The 16,560-nt window shown below is 38.1% G+C and overlaps 4 protein-coding genes across 5 annotated transcripts; 2 read left to right on the plus strand and 2 right to left on the minus strand.

Moving 5' to 3' along the window:
* LOC105159657 (carbon catabolite repressor protein 4 homolog 1) lies at nucleotides 431-7,552 on the plus strand. Its single transcript, XM_011076790.2, has 12 exons — nucleotides 431-1,139; nucleotides 2,115-2,871; nucleotides 3,413-3,499; nucleotides 3,573-3,656; nucleotides 3,736-3,822; nucleotides 3,948-4,034; nucleotides 5,014-5,067; nucleotides 5,160-5,251; nucleotides 5,357-5,471; nucleotides 5,565-5,709; nucleotides 5,879-6,030; nucleotides 7,107-7,552. The coding sequence occupies exons 1-11, from the start codon at nucleotides 982-984 to the stop codon at nucleotides 6,022-6,024; spliced, it is 1,812 nt and encodes a 603-aa protein (XP_011075092.1). The 5' UTR covers nucleotides 431-981; the 3' UTR covers nucleotides 6,025-6,030; nucleotides 7,107-7,552.
* LOC105159658 (protein YLS3) lies at nucleotides 7,867-8,951 on the plus strand. Its single transcript, XM_011076791.2, has 3 exons — nucleotides 7,867-8,341; nucleotides 8,636-8,716; nucleotides 8,813-8,951. Exons 1-3 carry the CDS (start codon nucleotides 8,017-8,019, stop codon nucleotides 8,911-8,913), a joined length of 507 nt encoding a protein of 168 aa, XP_011075093.1. The 5' UTR covers nucleotides 7,867-8,016; the 3' UTR covers nucleotides 8,914-8,951.
* On the minus strand, nucleotides 9,433-12,111 carry LOC105159659 (probable protein kinase At2g41970). 2 transcript variants are annotated; one of them, XM_011076793.2, is made up of 8 exons: nucleotides 11,822-12,111; nucleotides 11,405-11,582; nucleotides 10,735-10,991; nucleotides 10,512-10,638; nucleotides 10,153-10,426; nucleotides 9,910-10,042; nucleotides 9,721-9,807; nucleotides 9,433-9,585 (listed from the first exon to the last, which is right to left on the minus strand). In XM_011076793.2, exons 2-8 carry the CDS (start codon nucleotides 11,481-11,483, stop codon nucleotides 9,460-9,462), a joined length of 1,083 nt encoding a protein of 360 aa, XP_011075095.1. In that variant the 5' UTR covers nucleotides 11,484-11,582; nucleotides 11,822-12,111; the 3' UTR covers nucleotides 9,433-9,459. The 2 variants fall into 2 exon arrangements, with proteins under 2 accessions (XP_011075095.1, XP_011075094.1); XM_011076792.2 differs by having other exon boundaries at nucleotides 11,381-11,582; nucleotides 11,822-12,110.
* Nucleotides 12,540-16,491, minus strand: LOC105159661 (E3 ubiquitin-protein ligase SINAT2). Its single transcript, XM_011076795.2, has 4 exons — nucleotides 16,212-16,491; nucleotides 14,375-14,673; nucleotides 13,331-13,714; nucleotides 12,540-13,193 (listed from the first exon to the last, which is right to left on the minus strand). The coding sequence occupies exons 2-4, from the start codon at nucleotides 14,579-14,581 to the stop codon at nucleotides 12,876-12,878; spliced, it is 909 nt and encodes a 302-aa protein (XP_011075097.1). The 5' UTR covers nucleotides 14,582-14,673; nucleotides 16,212-16,491; the 3' UTR covers nucleotides 12,540-12,875.

Below are 16,560 nucleotides of genomic sequence, written 5' to 3' on the forward strand. Positions count from 1 at the left end.
CTAATCTCAAACAGGATCCCATAACCATTATTATCGTAATTAATGGTAATGACAAGTCAGGAAATTACATTAATATTTCAAGATTTACATTACAAAAATGAATTTCATACACATTACACATAAAAATCTTAGATCCACAATGTTATTACTTTGATTACATCTTCATTCCAAGGTTCACCAAACTTAATCTTAAATTATAATAAGTCACATGTAAATACTTTTAATAACTATAATTAATTACAACATTTTGATTATTATTAATAACTATAATTCTCATATATTAGTACATTGATAATTCTCATATATACACATTTTTATGTGTGTATAAAATGAAAAGATATACATACATGTTATATATATATATATATGTGTGTGTAAGTAAACGTAAATATATTTATATGTTATGTTTTTTAATTTATGAGAGAAGAGAAACAATAATAGACGGAGGCAGGCAGAGTCGCAGACACAACCCTCCTCCTATATTAATGCGTTGAGGCGACTTGTTTCTCTCTCTCTCCTTCTCTTGCATTTTCTCTTGTTTTTCTGTAAAACCCTAACTCTCTCTAATCAATCGATTACCCCACCCACACTCTCTCTCTCTCAATATCCCATCCATATCTCTCTCCGCATTCGCCTGCCAACTTTCGGCTTTCACTTCCCAAACCATCAATTCGCTTTGGAATCATCCTTTCTTTTTTTCTTTTCTTTTTCTTTTTGCCCATTCCAATTCAAGTTTCGGAACGATCTCTAGTATTACCCATTTCCAATCCAATTTTGCGTAAATTGATCTCAGTTTTTTTTTTATTAAGTAGGGTTTTGAGAGAGCAAGGCTGGCGATTGGCGCTGGGCACTGGTGATGGCGGATCCGCCACAAGTCCGCCGACAGTTGGTGCTCGAATCTCGGATTTCTGCGATTTTAGGGTTTCAAACGACGTTGGTAGAAGAGACGGAGGAATTTAATTCGCCAGAGGTTAGGGGAAAATGCTGAGTGTGCTGCGGGTGCACCTGCCATCTGATATACCAATTGTAGGGTGCGAGTTGACGCCGTATGTGCTCCTGAAGCGCCCCGATAAGTCTGTTATTACCGATGATGTTACTGAGTTGAACCCCGTTGATGGGCATTTCTTAAGATATAGATGGTGAGTTTTCTAAAGCATGTATCTTAAGTTTGTTTTTTCTCCCCTGCTTGGATGATTAGGTTTTCCATTTCTTTTCATCATTTCTTGCATTGTGCTGTTAGTGATGGTAATAGTTTTGCTCTTGCATGCGTAGGTATGAAGTTCAACGGTTTGTGAATTGAGGTTTTATGTCTTGTTTTTATGAAGTCCTATTGATTTTGTTTATCTAGGTTGTAAGTCGTTTAACAAGGTTCAGTTGCGTGTACTTTTATGAGCATATGACTCGTGTTGATCGCTGAGGCAAAGGTGGATGAGAGTCATGTACTCAATAGAATCTGAGGAGAAACAGTAGAGGGGGAATAAGTCTGAGTAAGCTTAAGGAAAAAACTCTGGAGAAGTGTTCTTTCGAATTTTAGTAACGGGTTTAAGAATGTCACTTAATGCAGACTGGCTGACCCTTATTTCCCGGTTTCTCCTTATCCACGTACCTGCTTCCCTTTTGAAGCTAATGGTTGGCTTTGCCTTCCGCTGATAGTTAGTTATTCCATTGTCGGCTTCTTTGGCAATTTGATATTGTGCTTTGTCTTTGGCGCGTGGCTTTGCACGTGGATATGCTTGTGTTTTGCTAGAATTTATCTGTTACTTTGTTGCTTTTTGCGAACATTTGCAGAACAATACCCAGAGAAATGATTAAAATATTAATTAAATCTGCTGCAACTTGTTCCGTGTGGGTCCTCATTTGGTTGTTGTAGATTTTTGGTCTTTATTCTCCCTTTATAAGTGAATCATTTGAGCTGACTCATGCATCAGTCGTTAATGCGAGCTGCATAGTTGCTTTAACAACTAATATTTCTTAGGGGACTTCATTTTGATGCATTTGGGTTCTCAAAGGAGAATTCGAAGAAATCTATTCTTCTTGTCATTTTGTATAGGTTTCAGATTTCAGCAATTGCATAAGTACTCCTGTTATTTGTAAATGATTTGTTCTCCATGCAGGTACCGCATACAAAGTGATAGGAAAGTTGCAGTTTGTAGTGTTCACCCAACAGAGCAAGCTACATTACAATGCCTTGGGTGTGTTAAGGCCAAATTACCTGTTGCCAAGAGTTACCATTGTTCTCCTAAGTGCTTTTCTGATGCCTGGCAACATCATCGTGTTCTGCATGAGCGAGCTGCCAGTGCTGTGAATGAAAATGGAAATGAGGAGGAAGAAATTTTTGGGCGATATAATAGTACTGGCAGTACGACATCAGGTATGGTTAATATGAGTACATCTCAGTCAAATACCAGCTTGTCAAATGGCACCGCTGCTTTGTATCCTGCTGCAGTTACTCAGAGGAGTGGTGGTGAAACGTGGTTTGAAGTTGGACGCTCTAAGACGTATACACCAACAGCTGATGATATTGGTCATGTCCTTAAATTTGAGTGTGTCGTGGTAGACGCTGAAACAAAATTACCCGTGGGACCTACCAATACCTTATTAACTTCCCGTGTCATTCCAGCTCCATCACCCAGTCCACGGCGCTTGATCTCTGTGAGTGGAGTAGATGTGCCTGGGCATCTAGATTTGGATGGTCGCATTTCCTCGGGAGTGACGTTTACTGTGCTGTCATACAACATTTTATCTGATGCATATGCGTCAAGTGAATTGTACAGCTATTGCCCCTCTTGGGCTCTTTCTTGGACCTACCGCAGGCAAAACCTATTACGAGAAATAGTTGGCTATCGCGCTGACATTGTTTGTCTTCAAGAGGTACATAACTGCATGGGAGATCGATATATGCTTGTCAAAATTTAAGTTTTTCTCTAATTGTGGCTGGCAGAACTTAGGAAAAGTTTTAGACCAATTGCAGCGAACAAATCTAATAGAACTGTTGATTGAATGGTTAAAAGAACTATTGATCTAGATTAGGCCGGTCCAGTTTTAATGAACTTTAACTGCTAAAAGAATCTGATCAGCTTTAATTGTTTGCAATTATTTGTTCAAATCTGTGAGATTTGCGTGTTATTTCAGAATTTAGTTTGAAGGAATTATTGTGCTGCATCTCTTTTATCTAATTAAAATTTTACTTAAGTAAGGGTGGAAAATTAATTTGTGACAGGCCTTTTAAGAGTGTCATTTTCCCCTCTGGAATATATAAATAGCTTCTCATCTGAGTTGCCTGGTTTATAGTATGGAATTTTGCGTCTCCTAGAGGCCGTTACATTGTGAATTTCTACATGTGGCATCAATGCCAAATTTTTACCTTCCGAACACTCACCTTCTCTTTTTTCATTTTAATCTTCTTTCTTAGGTTCAAAGCGATCATTTTGAGGAATTCTTTGCACCTGAGCTGGATAAACATGGCTATCAAGCTCTGTTTAAAAGGAAAACAGCAGAGGTTGGTCAGAACACCATTTCTATCTGGGCGAAGAACTCGTGCTGTTATTCATACACTGTCAATTATCATGCAGGTTTTTGGTGGAAATATAAACACCATCGATGGTTGTGCTACTTTCTTCCGGCGTGATAGATTTTCACATGTTAAAAAATATGAGGTGATGAAAGGGCTTTCAGTTCAATATAACATGCTATCGCTCCTTTTTTACTGTTTAATTATAGCATCCTTGGTTGCAGGTTGAGTTTAACAAAGCTGCACAATCTCTGACTGATGCTTTGGTCCCAAGTGCACAGAAGAAAAATGCCTTAAACAGACTGGTCAAGGTAACTGTATTTATCAGTTTTACAGGTTTATGGTTCTTCCTGGAATCTTTACCGTATCTTTGTGTTTTTACTTTCCGGTCTTTTCTGGCAGAAATCATCACCTGATATCTTCTTGATCCATACAGGATAATGTTGCGCTCATTGTGGTTCTAGAAGCAAAGTTCGGTAACCATGGCATTGATAACCCTGGGAAGCGCCAGCTTGTTTGTGTGGTAAGATTTTGTTATTGTTCTGCAACCATGACATCATGCTTTAAAGTTAAATAGCTTAGCTAGAATGCTGGTTGACCAAGAGATTTCCTGGATGGCATTGCTCCGAGATGTTTTTTAAGTTTATGCTGGATTTGTACCCTTTATCATTAGTAGTTGTCACCTGGATTCACATATTGAATAAATATTTTCACCTAAAACCACCTATATGCTGGCAAAACACAAGTTACATTGATATCTTTATATGTGCATGTATGTTCATAAGATTGAAGATGCTAGATACTAGATGACCCTAGAACTTCCCTAGATACAAGGATTTTGGAAAAAAGGTTTGTGTTTAGTCTTGCTGTTTACTTCTCTTGCTTTCATGTTGAGGCTTTTAGAGGGTTTATGGTACTGAACCGAGGGCACTTAATTGCAGAAGGCATTGACATGAGACACCGGAACTTAAAATTTACTCCGTAGATTATTAGATAAATGATACACTCAGGTTTGATTTATTCTGCGAAAGTTGAGGTTGACAAGTGAGGTGCCTTATTGCAGGGTGTGCCTTTGTACCACCAGGCTTGAAGTAATAATTTGAAATGTGAAAGATCAGTAAATGCTACAATTTGCTTAAAAATAAAATCAATGAAATAAGACTAACATGTGATTCTCGCGCTGCCCCTCACAGTCAGCTTAAAAGTATTTGGTTGTCTTATCTGTCACTTGTATTTAGAGAATTTGTTTTAGAAGTCTTTACTCATAAGTAGCAGTTCTTTGCCTTCCTTCTAATATGAGTAACTTTATCTTTCGATCCAGACTATTTGTATCTGTGCTGATATTATCATCTTCCTCTCTCTTGACTTTTGTTCCTTTGCAATGCATAACATACTTCTTCGAGGCTCATTTTTGTTTAGTTTCTTTACTAGACCTTTGAAATGGGATGGCTACTTGGTAGAACTTCTCATGAACAGTATACGTCTTATGTTTCTATATGCAGGCAAACACACATGTAAATGTGCATCAAGACTTGAAAGATGTCAAGCTTTGGCAGGTTTTTGTCTAAGGCCATCATTTGTTCAACTAGTTCCCCCCCCCCCTCTAAGTTCACTTGTTTAAGTAGCTGCTTGTCTTCATCTGTATCAGGTGCACACACTGTTGAAAGGCCTTGAGAAAATTGCTGCAAGCGCAGATATCCCAATGTTGGTGTGTGGGGATTTTAATTCAATTCCTGGAAGGTGCTTTGTGTTTTCTCTTTCAATGCTATGGTTTTGAAATTTTGAACTGTTACAGTAGCTTAGATCATCAGATGGTAATATTTTGTTTACTTCTGTTCTCAACAGTGCCCCTCATGCTCTCCTTGCCATGGGGAAAGTTGATCCTCTTCATCCAGATTTAGCCATAGACCCTCTCGGAATTCTTCGCCCTGCTGCCAAACTAACACACCAGCTGCCCTTGGTATGGCCTTAATAATTCTATTCTGAGTGTTAAGCATTGGTGGCCATAATTTTGCTTTTATTCAGAAGTTTAACGTTTTCATTTTACTTCCAGGTAAGTGCTTACTCATCCTTTGCAAGAGTTGGGGTTGGTCTTGGTCTAGAGCAGAGAAGGAAAATGGATCCTGCTACAAATGAACCCCTTTTTACGAACTGCACTAGAGATTTTATTGGCACTCATGATTACATATTCTATTCAGGTAAACTCTTGATAAATTTTCATTGAGCTACTTCCAGTAGCTTGAAATCATTGTATTTGCTTTGGTGTTTCTCTCTCTATTTACTCATGTCTGGATGGATATCTGTCTGATTGCATGTTATGCGGATTTGACGAATTTTATAACAGCATAATTTGCTTTCTCCTTGTAGCCGACTCCTTAACTGTGGAGTCTCTGTTGGAGCTCTTGGACGAAGATAGCTTGCGAAAAGATACTGCTCTTCCTTCTCCTGAATGGTCATCAGATCACATAGCACTCTTAGCTGAATTCCGCTGCAAACCTAGGACTAGACGTTAACAATAGGTATGTTGATTTCTTTGTGCTGTTGCACATTTCTCAGTGATTTCTCAATTTATTGGCATTCCTCATTTCGTATAAGCTTGCTGTCCTCAGTCAACTAAATGTTGTTAAAAGGTCGTTCTCTAGTGTTCAGCGTGTTTATTTTCTTAATTCTTGGTAATTGGGCACTGCAATTAATCAGGTGGGTGAGTGGCCCCAATAGATGAAGAAGATCTTCTATTGTCGTACGACTGGATGAAGAAGAAAAACATACCCTCTTCTTAATCAGTAAATTACTGACAGGTTTCCTAAACTCCATTGACAATGTTTGACCTATATCTTGACATATGGGCTCCAGATCTGGTCGAGGATTCAGTTGAAGAAAACTAAGATTTGTCACTTTAGATGTTCTTTTGAAAGGTTTTTGGTTGCCTTGGAAAATATGAATCATTCATCGTTTACAAATTTTCAGCTGAAAACTTGTTTGGGAAATTTTTTGACTGATTCCTATTAATTGATCTCGATTAAACATTATTATTACTAGGATTTCTCTTTTGTTAGAAGTTGTGAATGAAAGTGCTCTATCAGCTTTTTGGTTTTTCTCTCGGTGTACAGTCTGAAGTGGATTTTAATTGCCTTTTTGGCGAGACTTTCAACCAAAACTATTTTATTTGCCTATATTTTAGGTTTTGTGTTGCAACTTTGGGATTTATGGTTTAGCCAATTGTCTTTCTGTTGCAATGGTGCTTGCTTCCATGCCCCAAAACTGCAGTTTTCTCCTATTTATCCTCCTTCCTCATACTTTAGCGGAACCTATTAGTCTAGAAAAGAGCAGCTTGTCTTCATGGTATTATGCTGGGCAGTTCCAAAATGATTACCAGTTTAGCAATTAGTGTAGAAGGTTGGGATGTGCTGGAAACACCCCTAAGTTTTTGGTTTGCATGCTGGAAGTAGCTTGTATCCTTCAGACATCTCTGATCATGTTATTAATGAACTTTATCTCCATAATTTTCATGTCTTAAGAATTTGTGGTCAGTCTCTACCATCTTAATCTATCGATTGGCTGTGTGCTGACTTGTACATGATTTTGTTTTGTGCAGGTCTGTCCCAAAGAAGAATTTCGAAAAATGGTAACGGGACAGGAAAACCGATTGTAATGATAGATCATTCTCCCTGTTCATTTTCTAGGTGCACCCCCTGTGGGATTGTATTATCATGCCACCTTTGTCTCATAGAAAAAATTATGATAACGCATTGGTTGTTTTCCTCCATTTTACTCTTCTTTGAAATAGAAATATATAGGTAGAGTAACATCTGCTGTGCTACGCGATGTGTTTGTAATTGCTTGTAATTGCTTGGAAGAAGTAGGTCCAATAGTAGCCGGGAAATGTTGGTTGCTCTCGCGCTTTGAAACAATTAAAGACGTTGCCAACGTGCCCAGAGGGGCTTGGCCGTTTTTCCAGAAGTATTGATGGCGCAAACCTACATAGTTATAATGTTCGTGGGCCAGTTGCTATTAAATTTAACCACAATGGTTATCTTGGGATGGGCCTCTATTTGCAATTTTCAGTTTTTATGTTTCGAAGGGATACAAATTACTGCCAACTTGTGCACTTATTATAGATGTCGATACTACATTTAAGGAATGTTTACTACCCTTACGTTGCATGTGTCTATCTAAAAAATATGTAACGAATGGGGTTGCGTGGATATTAACAGATATTGAATAGGTAAGGGCTCTGTTACTTGTCAATTTTGGATAGCTTCCTAATTTGATCCAATACATACATATATAAATATATATTATACCACTTGAAATAGCACTAATCCATTAGCAAGTTGCCACGAGTTAATAACTTCTCCAAGTTGTTTGAAAGAAAATCAGAACCAACCTGAGGGGCAAAAGCTGGTGATTTTCCGTAATCCGTTGTACAAGAAAACCATCTCCAGAAACACCAACAAGTACATTATGTGTGTAGTTTAGGAACACAGTAGATTCCCACATTAGTTATGGACAGCAAACGATTGGTTTCATGGGTGATAATGGTGATGATGGTTTGTGGTGGGGGGTCGGATTCCGCACAAGACAAGAAAAAGTGTCAAGACCAATTAGTGAGTTTATCATCATGTATCGACTTTGTGAGTGGAGATGCCAAGGCTCCTACTCCAAGTTGCTGCAGTGAGCTGAGAAAAGATGTGATCAAATCCAAGCTGTGTCTCTGCATCCTTGTTAAGGACCGGAATGACCCCCAACTTGGCTTTAAACTAAATGCAACTCTTGCTCTCACTCTCATTCCCTTATGCCATATCCCTTCAGATGCTTCGGTCTGCCCTCGTATGTATTTCATTTTGTCTATGTACGAATTATTAGACTATATTTCTTTCCAGTATTCTTCTTTTTGCATAAGTGGAAGTTCTAATTTGATTGGACAAAGAGTGTTAACGGAGAATTGAAAACGTTTTAAGTTTAAACATTGTATCCGATTACTGTTTCAAATGCTTATTAAGGACTATAACTCCATTCATTACATCGAAACCAGAATGTCTATAACCATTGAAAGAAAAACAAGAAAGTCGAAATATTTCACTAAAATGGATTTAATTTGTGGGTTTTCTTGTTGGTGAGCAGAACTGCTAGAGCTAGCTCCCAACTCGCCAGAGGCTCAGATTTTTGAGCAATTCAACACCACCTCATCAGCAGTGGACAGTGGTAACTTCTGTTGTGCCTTGGTGTTTGTTGTGTCTACACTTTTGTGTCTTCTTCTCTCTCAAAGTTGTCAGTTTTCTCTGTTGTCAATGGCTACAGACACTATTCCTAGTTCAAGCACCAAAGGACTCAGACAAGCAGCCATTCATGGAGTCGTCTTCACTTGCATTCTGCTCTCTGTTTTCATCACCATCATTTAGAAAAAAAGACTGATCAGCAGCTACTGTATATCTATATCTATATATATATATATATATATGTTCACCCTGGAATTCCATCGATGCAACAGACATCTAATAATGTTATGAGCTAAAATAACATACTATATATGGATGATGATGATGTATGCTAGGATTAATAAGTTAATCCTTAAACTTCATGTGTGTTATACAAGTTACAATCATATATAGAATGTAAAAAAGATCTATGCTTTTATGGTTCCATTAGCTATACAAAAATCCGGATACCAAACCCGGGCTTGCCTGAAGAGCTATTTCAAGTTGAAACAGAAAAAGGAAGCGAGACAGAGAGAGGGGGAGAGTTGGTCAAAGTTGCACGAGACATTCAGCTGCCTCCACTTCTCCTTAAGGTAGAGTTGAGCTTATTCATGAGATTACTGATTCGAATACACAGCTATACGTTTCGTATGCGATGGTTTGAACTTATGTGTTGTAGGCTTCTTTCAAGAATATGACGAAATATTACATACAAATCCGTGTCTGCTGCCACTGCATGCATTTACTTCTCTATGCATTAGATTCAGGACCAGCTGGTTTAGAGTTTAGAAGTGGCTGCAAAGCTTTCACGACGATGGTCATGTTTGGCCGGAAATCTGCTTCATATTGCACACATAGCGCTGCAACGGCCGCCATCTGAGAACCAAAGAAAATGAGTAAAATATATAAGATTAGTACTTGAATGATCAATATACGAGCTGAACCGAGTAGATACTAGCTAAAAAACATTGGATGCAATGTTACATTAATTAAGGGGACAAGGATTTACACCTTTGCAATAGCTTTTGGTGGGTACTCATCATTTAGCTTGGGATCCACACATTGCTTCACTTTATCTTCACTCAATCTTGGAGTTGCCTGGAGAAAGTGTATATTGCAGTTTGTGATTAGAGGAACCTGGAACAGACGGATTGCTGCTACTCAGTAGAAACGAACGACTTTACAACCTTAAAAACTTACCCAGGTAACCAGACTCTGTTGCCCTTTTGGCATGGTATGATCTACTGGCTTTCTCCCTGTCAGAAGTTCTAAAAGAACCACCCCAAAGCTGTAAACATCACTTTTCTGAGTTATCTGCCCAGTCATCGCATACCTGAAGCACGACATTTACATTAACCCTTAAGTAAACCAACATATTATACTTCAGACGGGCCGCTGTCTTTAGGACCACTACAATCAAGAGTTTTGGAAATATCAACTCACTCTGGAGCGTGGTAGCCAAATGTTCCGAGGACCCTTGTGGAGTGCAACCGAGCTGCTGTATCAGAAGACTGGTTCGTCAAGCTGAAATCAGCAATTTTGGCCACAAAATCATCAAACAGCAGCACGTTGCTGGACCTGACATCACGGTGGACAATCGAAGGCTGACATTTCTCGTGCAGAAACTCAAGGCCTTTGGCTGCACCATGGGCAATCTTCACTCTCTGATTCCAGGTAAGAACTGGACCTGGTTCTGCCCCTTGCACTCCTTTTCTACCTGCAAAAACAACATTAAAAAATATTCATTTGTGATCACTAGAATGGGCGTATTCTGGGATTCAATACTGCAATCTTTGACATACCATGTAGAACATCATGCAAAGAGCCCATTGTGGCATATTCGTAAGCCAAAATTCGGTTGTTTGGTTCCAGGCAGTACCCAAGCAACGCCACAAAATTATCACTCTTGAGCCTTGACACCATGGATAGCTGTATAAACATCATTTTTTTAGGCGAAACGCATTTCTTTAACAATGAATTTCCTTCCACTTGAAAGTAAAAGGGAAAGGATTCAAATTTCTTCACCTGGGCTGCAAAATCAGTGTCTGGTGCATCAGGGGATGAACTGGTATCTAGCTTTTTGATTGCTGCTTCCTCTCCACTGCTCAACTTGGCATAATAAACCCGACCGTAAGACCCCTCTCCGATCAGAGCTTTTGTTCCAAAATTACCCGTCAGTCTGTTTAGCTCGTCCAAGGAAATTGCCGGTATCTCAATAGGCAAAACTTTCTGAGGTGCTCCACCTCTTGCAGCAGAAGTCTTTGGCTCTCCTCTTTCACCGCCTAAATATTTGAACAGCAATACATAACCAAGAAGAGAACAAAGTTACTTTTGATGTCAATAATATCATTTAGTGAAGGTGAAAGGTTGAATGTTCATCAGCTCGTAACAGGAAGCAGTGAATTATCAAACCAAGATATTCCCATCAAGGTTCGTCTGTTGAGACGATGAAAGCTAGGCGACGCGATCGTTAAACTGATTATGAAATATTGTTTTCAAATCCAAAATGGTTAAGAGATGTATATATATAGCCTAAACATAATATCAAGGATCAACACAACCAAAAGGGCTTACAATATCAACAACTATCAAAGTTGTTGCTGTGTTTGATCAATAACCGCCAAACAGAAATCATGAGAAAGAATAGCATATATCTATATATTATATATACCTCCACCACCAGCATATGGATTACCGGACTTAGGGGGGGCGGTGTATTGGTTGGCTGGAGGACCGGTAGTAAGCTCCTCTTCTCCACCTCCACAACACGACATTTTTCAGTTTTAAGGAACAGCAATCTTGCAGAAGGCCGTAATTCAGGCGAACCTCATAGGATCAATGCTCACATTTGCAGTTGTGTTAAGAGGCAATTCCTATTTACATACATACCATACAAGAGAAATAAGGGGTGCATTATGCAAAAAACAATGATTAAAGAGAGGGAGAGAGAGAGAGAGATCATGAGATTCAGACAAAATTAGACGAATTTCACATTATCAAGAGACAGATCCACATGTACAGAATTTATAGATAAGGTGACTGCAAGAACATTAAACCCAAAATCCCATGAAAGAAATGAAACAAAGAAGAGAGTATTGAGAAAACATGGAACCTGTAGAGGAATACAGAAATTAAGATGAGGATGGAGGAAATGGAGGAAGAAGATGTCATGAGGATATGTCGTCTCTAATTTGCTGTCTGGTGGTGGTGGGGCGAAGGGTTAAGACTTTTTCTGTTTTGTTTTCGCGGGAAAGTCGCATGCATGTCCTTTTAACCACTCAAACTACCTACACATTAATCCTACGTGCCTGCATGCCTTCATCTTCCATGTCTACTTATAATCACAATTACATTACATTATATATATACACATATATGCTTTAAACTGATCATCTCTCTTTAAATTATTGACATAATTACGAGATCTCCTCTCTATTATATATTTTTCATAATTACAACAACTACTTCCTCTCTAATTCTAACCAAACTCATCTCCTATGTACGTTTAGAAGTTAATTTTGATGGCGTGTCCATGAGTTAATTATAGTAAATGTTCAATAAAGGGAACATCATATTTTCTCGTGTTTGTAGTTTAATTAGAGGAAATTACATTATAGAGATTTAATTAATTAGTTTATCAACTTGTATTGATGTTGACTTTGTAAATAAAAAAATATCAGGTCACGGAGGAATAATCTTTCTTTTCCTTATCATTTTTCATTTTCATTTTTCCAATTACATCGAGTGAAAGTGGACGAATTTAAATATGAATCCATAACCTCTTTTCTTTTGAGAAAATATGATGTCAACTCAATCAATGATTGATGGTATATTGTTGGTATTCGTGTATATACAATTCATATTCCAAGTATGTAATAAAATTGACCTTGTCTCACACACACACACACGACCATGTATGTAAAAGATGGTACTGCACATTGCATCCTGCATTTCAAGTAAATTCATTTCTGCCATCCAAAAGTAAATATGCTTTTGATACATGTGATTAACCTTGTCAAGATCCTTCAGGCCAACAAAAAATAAGTACCACCTGCGCCTCAAAGTTAAGCATAGAACGATTTGTAGCATTTGTCCATGGCCATCAAAGATCCATAAGGTGCTTTCAACGACTGTACAATCAATCACATCAAAAAAGCCTCGACCACTTACACTTTCCATATCCGACCTGTAACCCTCAGTTTAAGTTCTTGACCATCCCCAGCTGAGAAGTAAAGTGCCAAGCTCCTTGGAATTACGAGTCCATCTTGACTATCACGGACTTTCCTGTGACTGTCGCGGATGCTTCTTGGAACTCCTTGCCATACTAGCTTACGGCCAAATGCCCCAACTTCCAATGTGTAGCAGAACTTTTTGGCATCGCGGTCTTCGCCCATGAAACGCAGGAAGGCCATATAGACAGGTGCTGTCCCAAGTAAGAAGGCTTCAAAGTGCAAGCAGAACTGTCTCCCAAAACAGTTGAACACCTGCATGGAGATGGGAGCTTTAGGTTTCGTTTGCAAGGTTGCCACTTAAGAAAACAAAGTACGTCCATTTTCAAATGAGAATGTTATAGAAATGTAGAGCAGTTCTTTTTTAATTATACAAGTGTAAACCAACTTACAGTCAGCATCCATGTAGCATTTTCAACCTCACGAGGATTTGACTTGACATATCTATGGTTGAAAGTACATCCATCATGCATATCAACAGAGTGATCCTCCTTTAGATGAGCCACAAGGAATGGAATATCACCAGTTACGGAGCATTCTGAACTTGCATACGGACATGTGTATGGCCGAAATGAGCAGTGTTTTTCATGCTTGAGCTTGTTGTAGTAAGGGAATAAACCACGGCAGCCAAGACTTTGATATCTGCAGGGAAGTTCCAAAGATTCAGCCACTTTCTCCAAAGCTAAACACCTTATGTTCCCGAGCTCGAAACGGCAAGTTGGGCAGCAGCTGTGAACTCTTCTGCAGTTCGCACACAAGGTGTGGCCATTTGGGCACTGCATAAAGTAATCAAATGAACGGGTGGTTTACTGAAAACGTACTTATGGCAATAATTGCTTTACACTGCAAGTTTGGGTTGCACATTGAGCATATGCTAGAAAAGCACAAGCCATCAAGAATGACCCCATGTTTACGAGCTCAGATGAAAGAAAATTAAATCCAAGACGTAAAGTATGTCCAGAAGATGTATATGGATAATTTGAATTTTGAGAAATCTAATATATCCTTTTCACCAGGGTAGAAAGTTGAAATGACATGGTAAAGGAACTAAAATAGAAACACATAGAACTTTTATGACTTGAGGAAATAAAATAAGCATATGTTCATCCATTGGATGAACTATGATTTCTCTGGAGCCTTAACACAGAGCTGTCAAATTATTTACCGAAGCCACAGTAGAAGAGATATCATTCGTATGGAAACAGTAAAGAAATTTGACAAGAGTAGCATCTATGTTGAATGGTTTTCAATGTTTACACTCTGGAGTAGACAGCAAAGTGAAAAACTCTTCCATTGTATTGCTTGGAAAGAAGCAGCATAAGAGCTGATTTTATCCTGGCTAGGATCTAGTGTCATTAAGGTAAAGAAAGCTCATTTGCAGGCATTAGTCAGTAATATTCAAAAATATATTTCAGCAAAAGAGTTTGAATATAAACCTGATGAATGGGAGGATACATTGAATCTGCACAAGAAGGGCACTGAAGAAGCTCATGAACACCATTTATGCCATGCTTTTCTGCCACTGAAGTACTACTTCTTATAGGAGTATTACCAATCTCTGCCTTCATCATTGACATTTCAGAATTTAAATATTTTGAGTGTGATTCAATGGCCTCTTTGAAAGCACCTCCTCCTGGAGCCATTATCAATATAGAAGTGAGTATTCCCAGGAGAGAGACACAAACCCAGAGCTGAGCTAAATTATGAAGCTATTTACTCTCCACAATACATGAACCTGCCATCATGGATGCAAACCAAAACAATAAGAATATCAAGAATAGAGCATACAACAAATTCGACTTGTAACAAAATTGTCAATTAGGAATAAGCTCTGAAGAAGCGGACAGAAACCATAGGATTAATTAACAGAGTTGGAACCTTAAGTATGCTAATTATTTATGAGCCCTGACCAATATAAAAACATTTGTTTTTCTTTTCTCCTTTTCTCCACTTTTGGTGGGGTTTGGTAGAAAATAAAACTAACTTAGATCAGATTCCGCCACCAACTCTGAATACAAATATCAGAAAATGATAAAGCTTTCACTTTCAGGAATATAGATTTGTTGCTTTCATGACATATAATGACAATTGAGTCTCAAAGTGATTACCATGACCTGCATGTGTAAATATACCATATGAAATAATTTTTCTAATATTGCTAAAGTTAAAAGGCTTTGACATGATTCAAGAACTCTAAATTTTTTCTTTCATTAAGGATAAAACACACAGGTACATGTCTAAACTACTAGACTTCCCAAGAAATGAGAAGTAATCGAATAACAAGCACTCTCAACAAAAAAAAAAAAAAAAGGAAAAAGAAAAAAAAGACGATGATTGGAAGTCAGCAACCAAGAGGTTGGAATCACACTTGAGCTACTATTAAGCCAATAAATATGAAGTGATAGCTTAACAACCATTTTCTGGATTAGACCTCCACCGTCCCATAACTAATATTCTTTGTTTTCCAATAAATTTAAAAATGGTGCATTTTGAATTTTCAAATTGATATGATTAGTTGTTGATTACCATCAAATAATAAAACGACGAGCGAATCTTTGAAATGGAAAATAAGTAGTCCACATGAAAATTGATACTTATCACCTACAAAGCAACCTCTCTATATTGTACAGGCAAACCCAAAACGCCAAAAACAGAGTGCAAAGACAAATAAAGGAAATAGTGAGTTTCAAGCAAATCTTATTCATCTTTTCCAACAATCTCTACCCACCCATATGTACAAGAAAATGATAATATCCTACAAAAGAAACTGCTTAAAACATATAAACAAAAGTAGAAGTAGAGGCCCAATAGCCTCAGTCAATCTACTCAGATTACAGACTTCATTTTGACAGAAACGACATTTTCCATATGCTGCATAGTTAAACCAATTACAAAAACTCATGAGAGGAGAAACAGACCAACAATAAAAACAAGCCCATCTCCCACTCCCATAATAGAAACTAAAAAACTCCATCACACAAAAAACCAAAAGCAAAAGTGGAAAAGGTCAAAAAGAGAGATACCCTTTCGAGATTCTAATCCACCATCAACTCAAGAAACAAAAAAGTTTCAATCTTTATTACCATATCAAACATAACAGACAGCCTTGAGCAAAAGAAAACAAGGAAAAACCAACTCGAGATCTTAACCAACAGTGTCCTAATCCGTTTTAAGATAAAGATGAAACCTTTATGCTCGAAATCAAGAAAGACCAATAGAATTGAGTTAGCCTGAAATAAGACAAAAATGTTTGCAAGAATGAACGTGCATTACCTGGATTTAAAGAAATTGAAGCGACCATGCAACAATACCCAATCCCAATTGTCTTATACTTTGTCTTCTCAGTTCTTTTGCACTGTTTTTTTCTCAGAAGTAAAAGTTTGTGATTTGGTAATGGGGTCTGGGGAGAAGGGAATGTAGCTTTAATTGTTGCTGCCCCGCCCCTGCCCCTGACCCTGCCTCTCACCACGCAACCCAACCCATCCTTTCAAACTTGAAAATTGAAATTCAATTTGTCGTCTGTGACTCTTCCCACTTCCCACTTCCCACTTCCCAGTTCAAGTCTAGACTACTACTCCCTCAATACTTCCCATTTTGTCATCTCAATTTTTATTATGATAAA

This window comes from Sesamum indicum, linkage group LG4 (genome assembly GCF_000512975.1).
Source record: "Sesamum indicum cultivar Zhongzhi No. 13 linkage group LG4, S_indicum_v1.0, whole genome shotgun sequence".
NCBI classification, from domain to species: Eukaryota; Viridiplantae; Streptophyta; class Magnoliopsida; order Lamiales; family Pedaliaceae; genus Sesamum; species Sesamum indicum.